The 16,949-nt window shown below is 45.9% G+C and overlaps 1 protein-coding gene across 1 annotated transcript in view; it reads left to right on the top strand.

The window, feature by feature from the left end:
- The window catches only part of LOC131285037 (PE-PGRS family protein PE_PGRS4), an 87,921-nt gene that overhangs the window by 68,567 nt on the left and 2,405 nt on the right, over window positions 1-16,949 (top strand). The window contains exon 3 of the mRNA XM_058313898.1: window positions 6,738-6,921. Within this exon, the coding sequence (XP_058169881.1) occupies window positions 6,738-6,921 (184 nt within the window). The remainder of the gene's footprint in view (window positions 1-6,737; window positions 6,922-16,949) is intronic.

Raw genomic sequence — 16,949 nt, forward strand, 5'->3', positions numbered from 1 at the left:
AGTTTAAAGAAGAATCCAAATCTAGGAAAAGTGGACAAGGAAACGAGGACAAAGCACGTAAAAAAACATCCTTTTCTGTATTCACTCGTTTGTGCTTCCTACGTGGGCGAACGAAACCTCCCATCGCTTGGGGAAAACTTTTTCCTTCGACTAGTTGTCATTGATTTCGAATCCAGCGGAGAGGGTGGGAGGTTGCTCGACGTGGGCGGTTCATGGAAGCTTGAACGAGCAAAAACTTGAAAAGCTGGCCAAAGCCCCCAATCGTTTGTCCGGATTTGCACCGGACGTTGTTCACACCCTCAGGTAGCGGACCTGGAGATGCCCGGATGTCCGATGGTCGGTTTAATGCTTACAGCAAACATCAAACCGGAGGGCAAGTCACCGCCACCATCCACCATCATTTCACTTTCCTTCCCCCCTTCCCGCTCGCGAACCGGCGAAGGAAAGGAGCTCCAACGTCCGGGCTTTCCTACCTAACTGTAACCGAACCCGGGGAGAAATTGACTTTAGTTTAACTTTACGGCTGGATGACACTTTTTGTCGGACGTAATCTCGTACACTTCCTTCTCATCCTTTACAGCATCCTTGCAACGGCACGACGTTCTGCCAGCAGGGGTCATGCGTTCTTGCTACGGATGCCGTATACCGCTGGCCGGACGTTGCTTTCATCGCTCACCTTTTGGACGACGAGTCGCAAAATAAAAGCCACACCCGATAGCCCGCCCTCGGCCTCGGTGCATCTGGTGTGGGTGGCACCGGGTCGTCGGGATGTATCTAAGTTTTTAAGTTTCTTTGCCAAAGATTCGGTGCATCCTTCCGTCCGCTTCTTTGGCTCTTGAAGAGAAGGAAAACTCTGCTATCCCTGGGTTCAAGTGGAACGTTTCCTCAACCTTTTACTCTCAGGTGGAAGAAGAAATAGAGTGTGTGTGTGTGTGTGTGGGAGAGAGAGAGAGCAAGAGAAGGATAGAGCAGCAGAAAAAACTTAGAAGCCAAGAAATGGAAGGTGGTAAAATTGGGAAAGTTTGTTCCGAGTTTAATAAAAGTCAAGACCCGGGTCATCACACATAAACCCAACGTGATACCATCAGCTTTTCCGGTATGTATGTGTGTGTGTGTGTAAGGAAGCTTTCCGCCAGATTGTGCCAAATGCCGAGACAAGGAAAACTTTCCTCAGCCACAACACACCAGCACCGCCAGCCCCCGAAGCATTCTCTCAAGCTTCGCCCAAGGTGAAACTGTCATCTTGGGTTTCCGCTTCCGGGGCATAAAAAAAACGGGCAAGAAAGGATCCGCCACCACCACCTACCACCGGTTTTCGCACCGGCTCCGGGAACCTGTCGCTTGGTAGATAAATTAACTTTATTAAATTTCTCCAAGCCAAGGCAAGGAGGAGGACTAAGCGCAGCCGGCGTGAGACGTTTCTTCCAGACCCGCTGTGATAAGCTGTCAAAAGGGTAAGGCACTGGGTGGCGGGTCGGAGATTCTCCGGTCGGTCGGGGTTGTTGGGAGGGCGCTCGAGCGAGGAGGAGAAAATTGCACCATAAATCCTTCACGGATCCATCCGACGACTTGATGCGTTGCCAACGGTGGGCACCTTGAATCGGGACAGGAAAAAGAACCGGATCACGATCACCAAAAACTGGACAGCCTGCTACACAATCGCTGAACTTCCTAAGCATCACCGAAAAAATGAATCAAAATGAAAAACGGCCTCCGGATAATTGCAATTTCGCTACAATGCTGCATTAGTCTTCGTGAACAAAAACTCATCAGGTTTGAGCTTCCGTTCACAGGGTGGCCACTCAACCGGGAAAACCGGGAAAACCGGGAATCAGCCTTGAATTTAATTTTACCGGGAAAAAACCGGGAAAACCGGGAATTTAGCCGAAAAAACCGGGAATATTTTTCATATAATGTTTGTTTGAGATTTACATATTTTATTCTCGTAGCGTAATTATATTTTCATGTAAAATTGTCACTACATTTCAATTGTTAAGGGCCACGTTTGTTGTCGACTGTTTGAAGGTTCAATGTATCCGTATTGCGTTTTCGTTTCTTCCAGTGGTGCCGGCGTAGAGACAAAGTGAGAAAGCATGATGATTTTGTCGCCAGGGAAGCAATGTGTACGAAAGACAAACGCATCGAGGGTTAACATTGGTAACATGGTAACGGGGATTTCCAGTTGAAATTGTACAAGCATTGATCATCTGTTTAAATCAACCAAATGTCTTTGTATATGCTTCAGATAGTAGCCAAAATAGTTACTTTAAATCTAGTAAATCTACTAGCTGAAAAGCCAATCACCTCCTATGATATTGTACGAAAATATTCACAGCGTTCAAATCCGTGCTTTGAAATTTCAATTGAAAACTCCTGTCCTTCTACCAACATTTCCTGCTGAGATCCTTTATCCTGTTGAGTTTATAAGGTTGCTTGTTTCGGGACTATCGCGCGCGGTGCAATCTCTTGCTGCACTTGCTATGAATGTGTCACTATGGATGTAACTTTCGGATATGATCTGATCGATTTCTATGATTGCAAAAAAATTGCCGCTTTGGATAGAATTTCGGTCGCGGTGTGGTCATTACTATTCGTACGGAAATAATTATGTATGTTTCATTCTATTTGTCAGCAATGGTTTGATATGGATAAAGTATTTTTTACCTTTAACTGGTACCACTCTCTGTTTGGTGTATTGGTTGTTTTGGTATGGGATCTTATTGCATTCCGGCATTCGCTAGACGAGTGTACTGGTCAGTTTTTAATCTTGGTGAAATGTAGGTCATTTGAGTTGTTGGTGTGTTTGCTTGAAATTTTGATAACATGAATCATTTGTATTGACGTGTTTATGAAAGTATATTTCGATAGAAATATTAGAAGATGTACAACAGGTATGCTACATCTCTTCTTTTGTTGAATATGTTATGATTGAGAAAATTCTATGAGCGAAGAAAAAACATGGTTCATTTCTATTTTTAAGCCGTATTAAAAATTAATTTGTTTTTTATGTCAAAAATGAAGTTGTTCTACAACATCTTTATATACATTTTCTTCTTCTATATTCGCTCAAGAAATGTGTGTTGCTGCAATATAAGTTCAGTTTACGATTCTGTATAATCCCAACCCGTATGGGTTGTCCTTGTTTTCCTTCAGTTTTTCAAGAGTTTTTGTTTTTGAAAATTTTGAAGTAATTTCCTTAAAGTATTCTTTGACACATAACTTACATGCAGTTTTAAACTACCTTAGAAACCATAGAGACATATAACAGATAAGTTTATCTACTATGAGCAATCGAAATGTAGTAAACCTGTATAAACTGGAAAAAACCGGGAATAGCTGGGAAAAAACCGGGAAAAACCGGGGAAGAACCGGGAATTTGAAATCATAATCTGAGTGGACACCCTGCGTTCACCAAATGATCAAACTGCTGCCACCTTTCATCCGATGGATGGAAATATGAGCTCAGCGAGTGCCTTTAATCGATGACCATCCCCCATGACATTTGCCCGGATTTGGTCGATCCATCCTTCAAATCCGTCATCGATCTCCAGAGCCAACGGGCGGTCAGTTGGCCCACCGTTTAGAGGATGGCCGGTCCGGTGAATGTGATGAGATAAATCAAATACACCCACAGACACTCACTCCCGAGCATCAAATAACCCATGTTCGGGAGCTTTTTTTCACTTCTTTCTTGCCGGATGATGAACTGAACAGAAACAATCGGGCGTGTACCATAGGGCATTAGGACTTTTGAAGGCTCCCGAAGTGGCAATAAAAGTTCAACTCGATCTCGAACTCGTTCGGAGAAAGCTAAGAAGATGTGAGAGAAAACAAGAGTGTACTTGAGTCGGTGAGAAATGTCTGGTGAAGCAAGTGAAACAACAAAGTGTAATGTTAATCAATATTTGTGACATTCGGGTGGGGGAAGGGGTGGACTTGATCTCTACCAAGGGCACAAGAACACGTTCGCCCGATGTTGTTGGTTATTTTTTCCCTGGGATCAACTACAACTTCCCCGTGCCTCCTCCTCCCTACAGTGCCTGGATGATGAAGTGAAAATCCCAAAACGAGAATTTCCTTCACGAGGCCTTTTCGGGGCCATCGTCGTCTGCAGGATTGCAGATGCTGACTTTATTTCCCCCCCACCCCCACCCCTGTTCGACCACGGCCCTTCGTCCATCCATCAAAACGGTAGCTCACCCCATGGTACGCGATGCTATCTGTCCTCATATCTGTCCAAGTCGACGAGCGCGCCGCGCGTACGTCTGAATCGGCCGTGCATGACCTCATAACAGAAGTGATATGAATTTGATTTGATGTGCAGCTCTTTTTTTTTTTACGCCACCAGGACTCGCGGCGGTGACATAGTGTGCACCGTGTGTGTGAGTGAGTGTCCTCCTTCGATAAGCTCTGCGACGTTGTCAAGCACATACCGCCAAGGATACGGGCCGACTCCTCGTCTGGTTTGTGGTGCGTTATTCTTATCGAGGCGGAGGAAAAAAACACACTGACACACACACACACACACTCAAAAGAGGTGGGCAACAAAAAAACGGATGCTCTATCATGCGGTAAATAAGATGAAGGCTGGTTCGTTAACTTGAACCTTTGCGTTCACGTTGAGCTTTCGACGGCGATATCGAACGACAGTGGTGCGAACAACATTCCTGTAAGTGTGTGTGTGTGATGATGTTGCGTCAAAATCTGCCAGAACCGTACGTCAGCATCAACCCCCTCCCCGTGGGGGTGTTCTTGTTCATCCTTCAAATCAATCGATGTTGCCATCCGAGAGTCATCGACGGATTGCCAGTTGGGAGCAATGTCGAATCTGATCGAACAATGTAAGGCAACCCCGTCTAGCCGAACATCGGAGCTGCTATCGGAGAAGGGGGGATTTTCCCTCTATTTTCTCCACTTGAAACACCCGTTTATTACAGTGTGATGCGATATGCTCTCGGGCGCGTGCCTTTGGGAAAACATTCGCACACCCACACAGTGAGGTTTAAGGTGCATTATTAAGCGAAAGGCTATTACAACCGCCACCCGCCCCGGGGGCCACACAGACTTCTTTCCAACACCATCGTGGGAGGTGTTGGTCTCGAAGTAATGTGCAACTATTCACACGCCCTTCGCGTCGCCCCCTTCTCCTTCGCCGTGTTTGCGTTCCAGGAGTTAATTTTCCTATGATAATTAGCGCGTTAATTAGCAATGCAGCCATCGATGCAGGGTACGGAGATTGCTACCAACAACACACACACACACCTCTGTGGTTGAGCGGGTAATGGTGGTCTTTTTCCATTCGATTATCTCACACTCGGTGGAGACCGTGTCCTGTGGGAGGGCGAGGGAAATGGTTGGAATTTCGGTTCGGTAGGAATTAATTTACAGCTCTAATTACGGCATCACGGTGTGCGTTTCGGGTTGTGGAAAAAAAACCCACCAGCGCCAGCCGGGAGATCGAACCCGACATGCACACGGGAGTAGTTAAAGTGTTAGTGTGTGGCGGAATGGAACGACCTCACCAATGGCGAAGTTTCCGAACCGATTGCAACCGCGAGAGGGTCCTTGAGACATAATTCCCGGGTGCCAAAGATTTCCTTGGGTAGAAGAGAGGGGCCTGGAATCCATCCGAAGCGGCGGCCACTTGACGAGTTTACCAACGGGAAAGGAAGAAAAACGTTGAAGGATACCTCACAGTTCCTCGGGATTGAAAGAGTGATTTTTTTTTCTTCAGCCTGTGGAGTGCCATCATGCACATTAATTACCTACAGTATGTCCCATAAAAGCAGTGCGGAAATCGATACCTAAGATTCAAATAATTTTTTTCATAGAAAATTATTTGAAAAAATTTTAATTTTAGTTAGGAAATCGTTTTTCCAAACTTTTATGATCACATTACTGAATAGGCCTACCATTTTTCTCGATCACCTTCTCCAAACGGGTTCGGATTCGAAAACATACCTTATCAATGTATAAGTCTGTTTTCGAGATTCACGCCTTGGCAATTGAAGCTGTCAGACCGTGGTCCTTCAAAACGTTCGTAGTAACCTCGGTATTACATTTTAATTCAGCTTGATAAACGCAAAATTTATAACTTTGGCCGCATGTTTGGTTGGAAACTTGATTTTCAGGATCTCTGGAACGTCCTCGATCTTTTATTTTAATGTTTAAACCAAACGTTTCGAGAACTCCAGTCGTAGTTGTTTAATTCGGTCTGTTACAAGATGACTGTTTACTCTGACTCTGGATGAACATTTCAAATCATGTTTGGACACTTCCTTGCTTTCGGGGACGTGGTCCATCCAAGGACTGATCGTTGCATCCCGCAATCGGTATAACTTGATTAATGTGTTTTTGGACGAGCCCTGAATTAGTCACAATCTCCTTTGCGAAGATTTTTCTCAACTTTATTACTTGAGAACCATTGTTTGGATGACATCGTCTCAGAGTTTACTACCAAATGATTGCACCACGGTAAACATAACGTTTGAAGCTACCCAAAAATAAGCATTGAAAACTTTCGCATTTTTTTATGGAACATACTGTACAGGTCGCCCGTCGTAGCGGAGTTTTCGTGGCACGGGAGGAATCCGGTCGAAGAACGCATACAATCATTTAAAAAAAACACCTTCCAGAAAAAGAGCGAGAATCTGTCCTTTTTTCCGAATCTCCAGACAACTTAGTGTGAGTTCGCAGTAAATTAATCGACACCGTTCGCTTCCCTTCTCCTTCCACAGACACAAGCGAAAAGTTCAAAACTTCCTGCCATGCAAGACGCCCACCCGGGGCCCGCCGCATCTGGACGCGACAGGTGTGTCGGCGGCCCACTCCGTGACGTACGAGGACCCGGACGTCCATCTGGGCCACCATCCGCTGGTCATGCGGCACCACCATCATCACCATCATCATCACAACATGGAGGTAGGTGAAGACATTTCCGTTCGAAAAACAATCACCAATCGATAACGGAAAAGTCCTGCAATCACAAGCTTGCGCCATCTTTGCCAACCACAAAGCAGGTTGCTCGAGGGGAAGGAGGCACCGTTTGTCTAACGTCGGGGCACGATAACAAAATTCCCCAACCCCCTTCATTTAGCTCCTCACGGCGTCCTGTGTTGGTACGTTGTCAAAATTAATTTGTTCTGTCAGATTATATTAAATCATTTTAAATTGGATAATTTCAAGTGACATATTTTTTGGCCACGGCTTATGAAGTCTACCCCCCGCCACAACCCTCCAAGCGGCCCGCGTCCGCTCTTCCCCTCCCTCGGTGGCACTTTTAAAATTCAGTTCACACACAACGGCTTTTGAATAATTCCGTCTGAGCTTGTCTGGGCGGAACGGCCAACCACAAAACGACGACAATGCCTTTCTCTCTGCTTGCTCTGTCGATGTGACACTGTGAGTAGTGTCGAGCGGGGAAAGGAACACAGGGACACGCCGTGTTGTTGTTACAGTAATCAATTTTTAATTTCCACCTTTTACAACCGGTCGCTTTCGTATCGTATTGGCGCATTTTATGATTCCGCTTTGCGACATGCTGCGGCACTCGTTTGCGTTCGAGGATCGCTCTGCAAGAAGAACAACTGGCCGCGGGTCCTTTTTGCTCGTCGACTGTCCAAACGTGTCAGTATTCCGTCCATCAGCGGTCGATTCAATTCGGTCGTAAAAATTCACTCCATTTTAATGAGTCGGAAAATTGATACCATCCGTCAATGTGGTGGATGTAGTTCTTTTTTTTATTCAACCTTGCGAGCCGCATGCCGACTGCATGTGAAATCAAATCTTATGGCAATTATTATTCATAACAGAATTTATACAATTGCCTACAAAAGGACTATAGGATGTGTGTTTCCAAGAACGCTTTTGAAAAGTTCCACAACAATCGAAATCGTTATTCTATCGGCAAACAAGCGCCAAATGGGTGCGTCCCTTCGTTTGAACCGTTTCTATTAATCAGCATTTTGTGTTCCTCTTCGTTTTCAATTATATTTGGCAACAAACCAGTTTATAATTTTCATTTGATAAAAATTCAATTTAAATTCAACTTCAAGCTCTTATCTGTGAACAAATATTTGATGATCATTTTTTCCTCCATTTTGGAAGTTGATAAAATGTTGGTAGGCTTTCATTTAGGTCGGTGTTTTTTTCTTGTGAGATCGGAATAAAACGCGTCCACAGCCATCCAACGAACGATTAATTCTTCCCTTAATCAGCGCAGCGAATACCGCTTGCTATCCGATCCTTCCCGCCCCCCCGGGTCCGGGTTGAAAGGAACTTCACGGTCACGACGGATGGACGGGAACAATGCACCGGAACGAACCTATCCACCTTTTATGCGCTCGATCTTCTGACGAGACTAAACTGTCATAATATTACGACAAACCTTGTCAAAGCATTTCAAAGACGACAATAGTTCTTACCCGCCTGCGGCCTTCCACACGCCAAGAAGATTTCGCATGACAACCTCTAAACTACAAACAAAATCTTCACTTCTTGGTCTTCTTGCAAGCAACCCGTTGTTGTGCGGTGAATTGACATACACCACAAGCATCAGAGCATTCCCCCGGGGGGAGTGGCATTGAAGCAGAGGAGGGATGGGAGGAGGGGTGCTCTCCTGAGCGGGCAAAAAGGATCAATGACAACGGGCAGCAGCCAGAGCCTACAAGAGATACGTGAACTCCAACTCCAGAACACCGTCTTGAAGACGAAAGCCTCAAAGCCTCGAAGTGTCTCGTCCGGGAGTTGTGTGTTGTACGCACGTGAGAACGAACCTTCTTCTGCCCCTACACCACCAGAAGAGTGGAACAGATTTTGAGTCAAACTCTGGAAGAGCTGGAAGCGAACTCCCGGATAAAAGGCCCGAAAAGCGAAGAGGCGAAGAGAAAACCTGATCCTTCCATCCTGCCGCGCACGTCTTCTTCTGACCGAGCGCGCGGGGTCTCTGGCGAAGGAATTATAATAAAACATTCCTATCCGCTCCTTCGCGTCGACAGTTTTTGTCCTTCCTTCGTTCCACTGCAGCGACGCAGCAACGTGTTTGTTTGTTTGCTTGTTTGTTGCTCAATCATGATGTTACACAACCATAATAATAATCGCGGAAGTGAAATGATGCGTCCTCGATGCGACGTGGTGTGACGATGTGGTGTCCCGAAAGGTGAAACCCTAGCCGTTCTCCATACCAGAGAGCCCTCCTCGCGCTTGGAGAGGAGGTACATGCGCGTGTGTATCGCATTTCGTGCCGTCTTCGTCCACAGAACTCGCTTCCATTCCATTGGCAGCGAGAAATGGGAAGATTTGTATTCCCCCGTAAACCGCAAACCGTTGAAAGCATACCCTGCGGGAACCTCCGCTGGGGGTGTTCGGGACCGCGATCTCCAAAAAACAAAAAAAAGGCAAAAAGAACTATCGCCTATCTTTCGGGCTCTAGTGTGGAATTATTTCTCCATCGGTGGAAAGTCCTGCGACGCGAGGGACTGAGTGAGATATCCACCGAGCAACGGCAAAGCGGCAACCACGGCGGGGTGCTTCTGGGCGCGCACAGGATGACGCGTCGGACCGTTGTTGTTTCCCAATAATTTAGCCTGGACCGAAAGGCCGCCACACGTTGGGTGCGCGTGTGTGAGAGTCTGGGCCTATTCTGGGGGTTAATTTATTTGTTTCCATTTACATTTCATTAGATTTTCTCCGCAACCCAGAAGGAAGGTTCCATTCAATTGGAGAGAGAGAGGACGTGTACTCGCGTTTTCGCTGGTATATCCACGGATCCACAAGAAAATCAAGGCTCTTGTGTCAAAACCAATTCGAAAGACCCGCAAGCCTTGCGCTAGAAAGGCCTTCTCAAACCCCTTTTCGTTGCCGCGGGAAGATCGCCGTTTCTCTAACCTCGTGGATGATGATTTACGAACGACGTGAGATTCTGGCGTACCATTTTCGGGCCTTTGGAAATAAATCTCATTTCCCACCTCGTCGTCCCGCAACATTTTTTTTCGGTTCCTTTTCTCCCTCCTCCTCCTTGCGCCCGAACACATGTCCTACGAGGCTTGCGGCGATTTTGTCTTCGAAATTTGACATGAAAAGGAAAGGAAGGAAAACCGTCGTCAGTGTTGCGCCTTCCACCTCACTCGCTCCGACCGAGGGTTTAAAGTTTCGAGTGTTTCCATCATTTCTGGGCTCGTGTTTTATTTTTCTTCTGCGGTCAAGCCTACCAGAACCCACCACCGCCACCTCCCAAGGAACCGTCTCTCGTCGCGTTAGGGGTGAGTGCGAAACGAATTATGATTGGCGTGTGATGATCAAATTTCGTGTCTGTGTAATAATGCTGTCAAACATGTTTATTCCACCCGCCATCCACCACCTTATCACCTTCCCTTAAGCAGTCGGGCGCGTTGTGGTCATCGTCATGCTGCGCGAGGCCCGGAGTTCGGTTCCCGCCAAGCGGTGTGCGAAGCCAAACCTCCTCTACCCTTTCCAGCAAAGCGCTTTGAGTGCTCCGATCTCCTCCGCGATTCGTAAAGGTTTCCTTATGCACTCCTCCAGCTGTGTGTTGTTGCTGTTATGGTGTTCCTTTTTTGCCCAATCGTGTCGCTGCTAATTAACAATCGGTACACCGGTCCCCTCCTGCGGCCACGAACAGGATGGAAGTTTTATCGCGGCTAAAGATGGCTCCAAAGGCAGCGGCCTGATCGGACGCCTCGAAGCCGTGCCCGTGAAACGCTTATCACTCTAAATTATGCGATAAACGCTAGGCGAACGGTATGCTAGGCAGTTTTAGAAAAATTCACCTAAATCACCAAACGAAACCACAAACACACACAGCTGGACCGGCCGGACGGTTTATAGACCGGCGGGAAATATGCTAAAACCCGAACCGGAGAGGCAACAGCCGCGCAACATGGAATAATTTGGATAAACATGTTTGTGATAATTTATACGCATTTTTTACGCTCATTTGCCTGATATCCAATTATTTTCGCTCCGATGTTTCATAGTGAATTCATTTAATCGTTTTGCTTATCATATTGGATTAATTTAATTTTGTTTACGATCATCTTATCCCGAATATAGTGGTTGTTTTGTATTTAAAAAAATTGCATTTATTATTTGTAGTTTTTTATTTTTATATTTATATCTTCGATACAAAATTTTAACGTTGTATCAAATTATAAATCACAGACATGTTAAATCTATTTTTGATAATTCTTTTAATCTTCCAAAAGAATCTTCTCATTATTAAATGGTTTCAAAATAATTCTTCTAAATATATTCTATGGATGTAAACAATCAACGATGGTGACTGAATTTGGACTATTTCTCTCTGATAAGCTTCTTAATTTTATGGAAAATTTTCAATGCAATGGTGTTGGTTTCGATAATGTAAAATTGTGTGTTTATTTAATTAAAATTGTTACTAATAATGCGTACATTGATTTTTACGTCCATTTGTTTTGACCGACTGGTCTGAAATAATTTCAATTAAATTCCGTTGCACTATAGTGGAGTAAAAAAATGCACGCAAGTAAAAAAATTAAATTAAGGAAAACGAAGGAGAAAAAAACGGCTTTGGTGTGAAACCTTTCAACATCTTCACACATCAGGTTGCACTTTCATCCGCCACCAGTTGCCTGCTGGAGGTTTCACACGGCTCAGCATCGGCCGGCCGGCGACCGCATTCCTCCCACCAACAATGGGTCTGGGTATCTTGTTTTCTTGTTGAAACAAAAACAAAACCGAAAACCCCCCGGAGAAGATTCCCCGCTTATCACCGGCGGCCGCGCCCCCCTCCTTGTGGCTTTTTGTTATGCTAAAACTCCCGAAACCAATAATATTTAGTTTCATCCCAAACTTCCACCTCAGCCCGAGAGCTGGCCGTCAGTCTGTTGCTCAGGCTCTCCAACCTCTCTCCTCCTCCCCCCCCCCCCCCCCCCCCCACCTTCTCTCTATAGAGATCCTCGGAATGGGAGGGGATTAGAGGGGTTAACTCCTGCGGTCAGTTGAGTCAAACGGAATGGAACGGAGCACATAGCAGCAGTTGGGCAGTGAGAAAACGTTGATCGACGTGCGCGCGTTCGAGCGCGTTAGACCGTAAAGCCGGCCGACAGGAATCTATTTCTTGCGACACGGATGGGGTGGAAGTAGTCGATGGGAGGGAAAATGGGGGAAAAATTCCTACCTTCCATGCCACTTCTCTATGTAATTTTTTATTCCGCGTCGTCGATGTCAACTCCTCTCCCTGAAGGATTCGAACACTATCCTATCCTATCGCGCACGGCATTAGGCTGCAGCCTAAACCAGAAACACACGAGACACACACACACAGACACGTTGATCGAACGCAAGACAAAACACCTTCTTATGACGGACGACGTCTTAAACGCGGACGGACGAGACGAAGAGATCTACGAGCGATCGTGTCGATCTCCCGGTTTTGCTCCCGCGATCTGGGTGGTCGTCGGCCCTTATCCCTCGCGGGACCACACACGCGCACCAGCACACCAACGGCGGACCCGGGCTCGACGGCAGATGGTCAACCCGTTCTGCTCGCGCCCGGCAGCGCCCGTTCATCATCTTCGCGAGGTGGTACTTCACCTACACCTTCGGAGACGCACGCGCATGATGTTCCACGATCGTCGTCGAGGGGGCGCGAGTCGAGTGGCCATTTCTTGCGCACCCTGCCCCCCTCCCTCACATCGCCAGGGCCCCTTTTGCGACTCGTAAAGGGGTGGTGTGTTTTTGATAAAACGAAAGGTAAACACTGGCGCGCAACACAAATCAAAATGTACAGCTTCTCTTCTCGCATCGCGCGCGTTGTTTCCAAACCGCGCTGTGTTCTCTCAAACACTCTACGTATCGCATATATTTAGACAGTAATGCTGATACGCTGTTTGTTGTTCAAACAATGCGCTGTTATACTCGAGTGATGTTAGATCGTGGATGATCATGTTTCTTGTTTCACAATCATGTGTCTCCGCTCGCTTCCCAAAACCGCTCCCATCCGTTTATGGCACTTCGAGTGTGCTGATGATGGGTGATGGAAGCCCTCATCATCTGGGCGGGGATTACCACCGGTGGCAGTGGTATGAAAAGAAACGTAACCCCTTGAGAGTGTGCTTATCATAATGGTTCTCGAATTCAAATTCCCCAAATTTATTGTACAAACTTTCCCAGCCTTCGCTAGCTCCCCGAGCATGGTGTGGGGGGAAGGCAGGTGTGTGAGTGGTGGTCCGTTGTCCTCCGGGGTCGTGGTTCGTCATCCTCCCGCGGACGTCCACACGTCCACAAATGGTGAAGAAAAATCAGCAGCTCCGTTTCTACATTTATGGCATAATGATATCCACACGAACACGAACAATCAACTGTTCCATTCAGCTCGAAGCCTCAACCGCGCCCCGCCGTACGTGACCAGGGCCACTGCCCCTCAAGTACCCCAATGGTATATTTTCAACACTTCATCCGTCTCCCGTCACCACCCTGTTCACGCTCAAAACCACCCGATCGCAATGGGGTTTTGCTTCTTGCGATCTTCGAGCCGGGAAAAGACACTTCGTTTGCACACTTTCTGCTCGGTAGCTTTCTTTCCGGGGCCTTCTCTCATCTAAATATGTACATATATTTTCGGAAAAACGCTACAATATACATGCTCGTCTCTTCAGCGCGAGGCAAGTGGGTCCGATTCGCACCGGTGCCACCGGCGGAACCACCTTTTTGGGGGAAATTGTCAAGATGGCACGACGCGATGCTGTTTACGGATTCCGCACGTTCGCTTTGCTGCAAAATTTGAATGCAAAATCGGTTTCAGCAAAAGTGCACGGAAGATTGTGCACCATTGGAAATTCATAAAAATATCTTATCCGACTGCACAACACCACCACCACCAGCAGCCCATCCCGTTGTGTCGCAGGTGTGCATCCGACATTTTGTCCGCTGCAAGGCAGTATTATGCACTTTGTTGTACGTCCGGAAAGTGCATCGTGGATTTCCCCTTTCGCACACCATAATCTCCAGATATGCTGTTCTGATTTCGATGTTGGAAAAAAAAATGAAACTCAACATAATATTGTTATAAATATGATGTTGCTGTATTCGATGTGGAACTAGAAAAAGCAATTTCCAATCTCTTCCCTACCAATTGTGTTTTCTGGTGTGTGAACGTGTGTACGGTGTGGAATTTGTAGGTTATCTGTCTTGCTCGCCTTTATCGTTGCCAAGGATGGTAAAGGAAATCGCACATTTACTGCGTCTCGCAAGTGAAGGAAAGCCACCCCCAGTGGGTGGTGGCGATAAGTTTGCCATTGTCGGTGATGCTTTTCCGAGCTCGAACGGCGAGTTCGAATTTGCACCGCATCCGCCTTCTGCTAGCTCCTTACAAACTGTCGGAGTTTTACTCGAGTGAGGACGAGTTCCGGTCGTACGATAATGTGCACAATTGCAACCCCCTTACCGGGAGTGCAATACAATTCTGGGAGCTTCGTTCGCGTAGCATTCCAGGATTGCACGATGTCTCCCGCCAAGAAAAGCCCTCTGTGGAAGGATGATTCCCGATCCATCCATTCCCCCCTCAAAAGGACAATGACTGCACATACACACATACAACCGTCATGTACCAAGAGAGATTGTGTTCAACTGTCTGCCTTTTACTGTGGAAAATGCCATCCTCAGCCACCAGAGTGTGCAAGCTGAGCATTGACATTTGAATGTGTGCGAATGCAAGGATGAACAATTTGTGTGACTCCGTATATGAAGACGTGGGTGGAGGTGGTGGCGTGTTGTGCCAGGATGTCCGCAGCAGCAGAGCAAATTCAGTTACATCTTGCTACTTGCCTTCAGCCAACTTTCCACCTCACAAAAGGCGTGAAGAAAAGGCCAGAAAGTGGAGCCCGATGGATTTTTGAATTCTTGCTGATGGTGTGAAGGGGAGTGGGGAAGGTCGTGGTGATAGTATCAGCATGCAAACAACAACCCACCCACACACGCTTCGAATCCTGGGGGAGAAAAAAACACCCCACAAACCTTCACTAACACGCCAGCACAAAGCAAATAAAAAGATCGTACAGCAAACGGGCGTTGATATCCTTTGGCTTCCCAAAAACCGGAAGTGGAGCGATCGAAAATCCCGACCGGCGGTATTTGCACAACTCTTCTGCGGGTACATGGTTGGCTTTGTGCTCACACTTACATCGGCCACACATCGGTGCATTGTCCGTCGACTTGGAGCTGTTAACATAAAACTCACTCAAGTGGTTCGAATTTCACACTTTCGAATCGATTTTCTAACTTCCCGCCGGCGGACCAAAAGTTCGCCGGCAATCGGAACTGTGGCAAGAAATCGCGCCCCCGACGGGTAAAACTTCCTAATGCATTTACCCTCTTCTGCTCCCTCTCCCCCGTGTGCCTCTGCCCGGCGTATTGTGCGAAATGGGATTTAGAACAGGGATGCTCGGGAATCGCGCAAGAAATGGGAAGCACTCCAGTGCCGCCCATCATCCGTCGGTGTCGTCGTCGTCGGAGGTGCCCTAATGGGGTTTCGATAATGGCATTTCACTTGTTTCATCGAAAAGTTTGCACCATTAAACAAACACAGCGACGCTTCTTTTTTGGGTTTCATTTCGTCGTGAATCCAGCCACAAGAAATCCGTTTTCGCCTGAACGCCTTTGAACCCGAAGCTCGGAAAAATTGTTAGTTGAAAGGGGCTACAGTAAGGAAGGGTTTAAGGGTGACATTTCAATCTCTTTGGTCATTGGGAGGCACTTACATTGAAAATCATTTTCGGTTCACAATTGTCAGTCATTCATATGTTTGTGGCTTGATTTATAGGTGACTATTTTGGTTTGAAAGAAAATCAATTATTCTTTTCAACGGTTCTTAGTAAAAGTAACAGAATATAATTTATTTTTAGTAGCAAGAATGTCGGCACAAATGATGTGGAAAGAATTAAGTTACCAGCCCTACCGGTAAAAATGAGTATAATTTTTTTTCTTTAGTTTAACAACAATTGCTAAGCGGTGGCAAGAAAAAACTTTTTAATAAGATTATTGATGAAAGAATCGTAAGAATCAGTCATCGTCCATAATTGGAAACGCCTTCGATTCATTTTCTAGTTGTTTCTATTTGTCATCTGAGTTGCTCGAATAAGTTTCATAATAAGTGTATAATTATACTTACCGTAGTATAAATAGTAGAGAATATTTATTATTCATACATTTACATGCTTCGGTTACAATAACTAAAGTTAGATTGATACTGATTACCTCGCTATTGGAACCTTAAGACAATATTTCTGGAGTTACATGAACTTATTAAGGATACTTAATTTTGAGTGGCGGAAATGTAACCGTTGGGAAAAATTTCTAAAAACCCAGGGAATTAACGAGTAGCATATCTGTCATTTAAAATACATCCTACAATCACGTCTCTTAACTATTAGTGTCGTTGTTGTGTTCAGATCATGTGGAGATTACGAAGTCAGTATGTTGAGTGGTAAATTGGTTTCTATTACACTTTTCACTTATTTTAATGTATGTTTCATAGATCTGATTGCTTTTTATTCAAAGAAGGATGAAAGTTATTTTTCGTTACGTTTATCAACTTGTATTATGCACAAGCTGTTTGGTGTACCAAAGATTCGTTTTTCCTGAAATACATTGTTTTCATTTGACCGAATGCAGTCTCATTTGCTGAATTTCAATATATCTTTTTTGTAAATAACCTATACTCAGACTCGTGAACTGTACTTTAACGTCATACCACATTGAGGGCTATGTCTTTCACTTGATCTGGCGATGCGTTGGCCTGTAACAATAGGCAAAGATAATTTTGAAGTGCTGCATTTGTATGACGATTTGAAAATCCGTTCCACTAGAACAGCAAACCAGCACGGGAAAATAATGCGTCTGGCTCCCTAACCGTCGCATGGTGTCAAACAGGAGGCGTCAAGTGTGAAAATCTGACA

The sequence above is a fragment of the Anopheles ziemanni genome, chromosome 3 (assembly GCF_943734765.1).
Source record: "Anopheles ziemanni chromosome 3, idAnoZiCoDA_A2_x.2, whole genome shotgun sequence".
NCBI lineage: Eukaryota > Metazoa > Arthropoda > Insecta > Diptera > Culicidae > Anopheles > Anopheles ziemanni.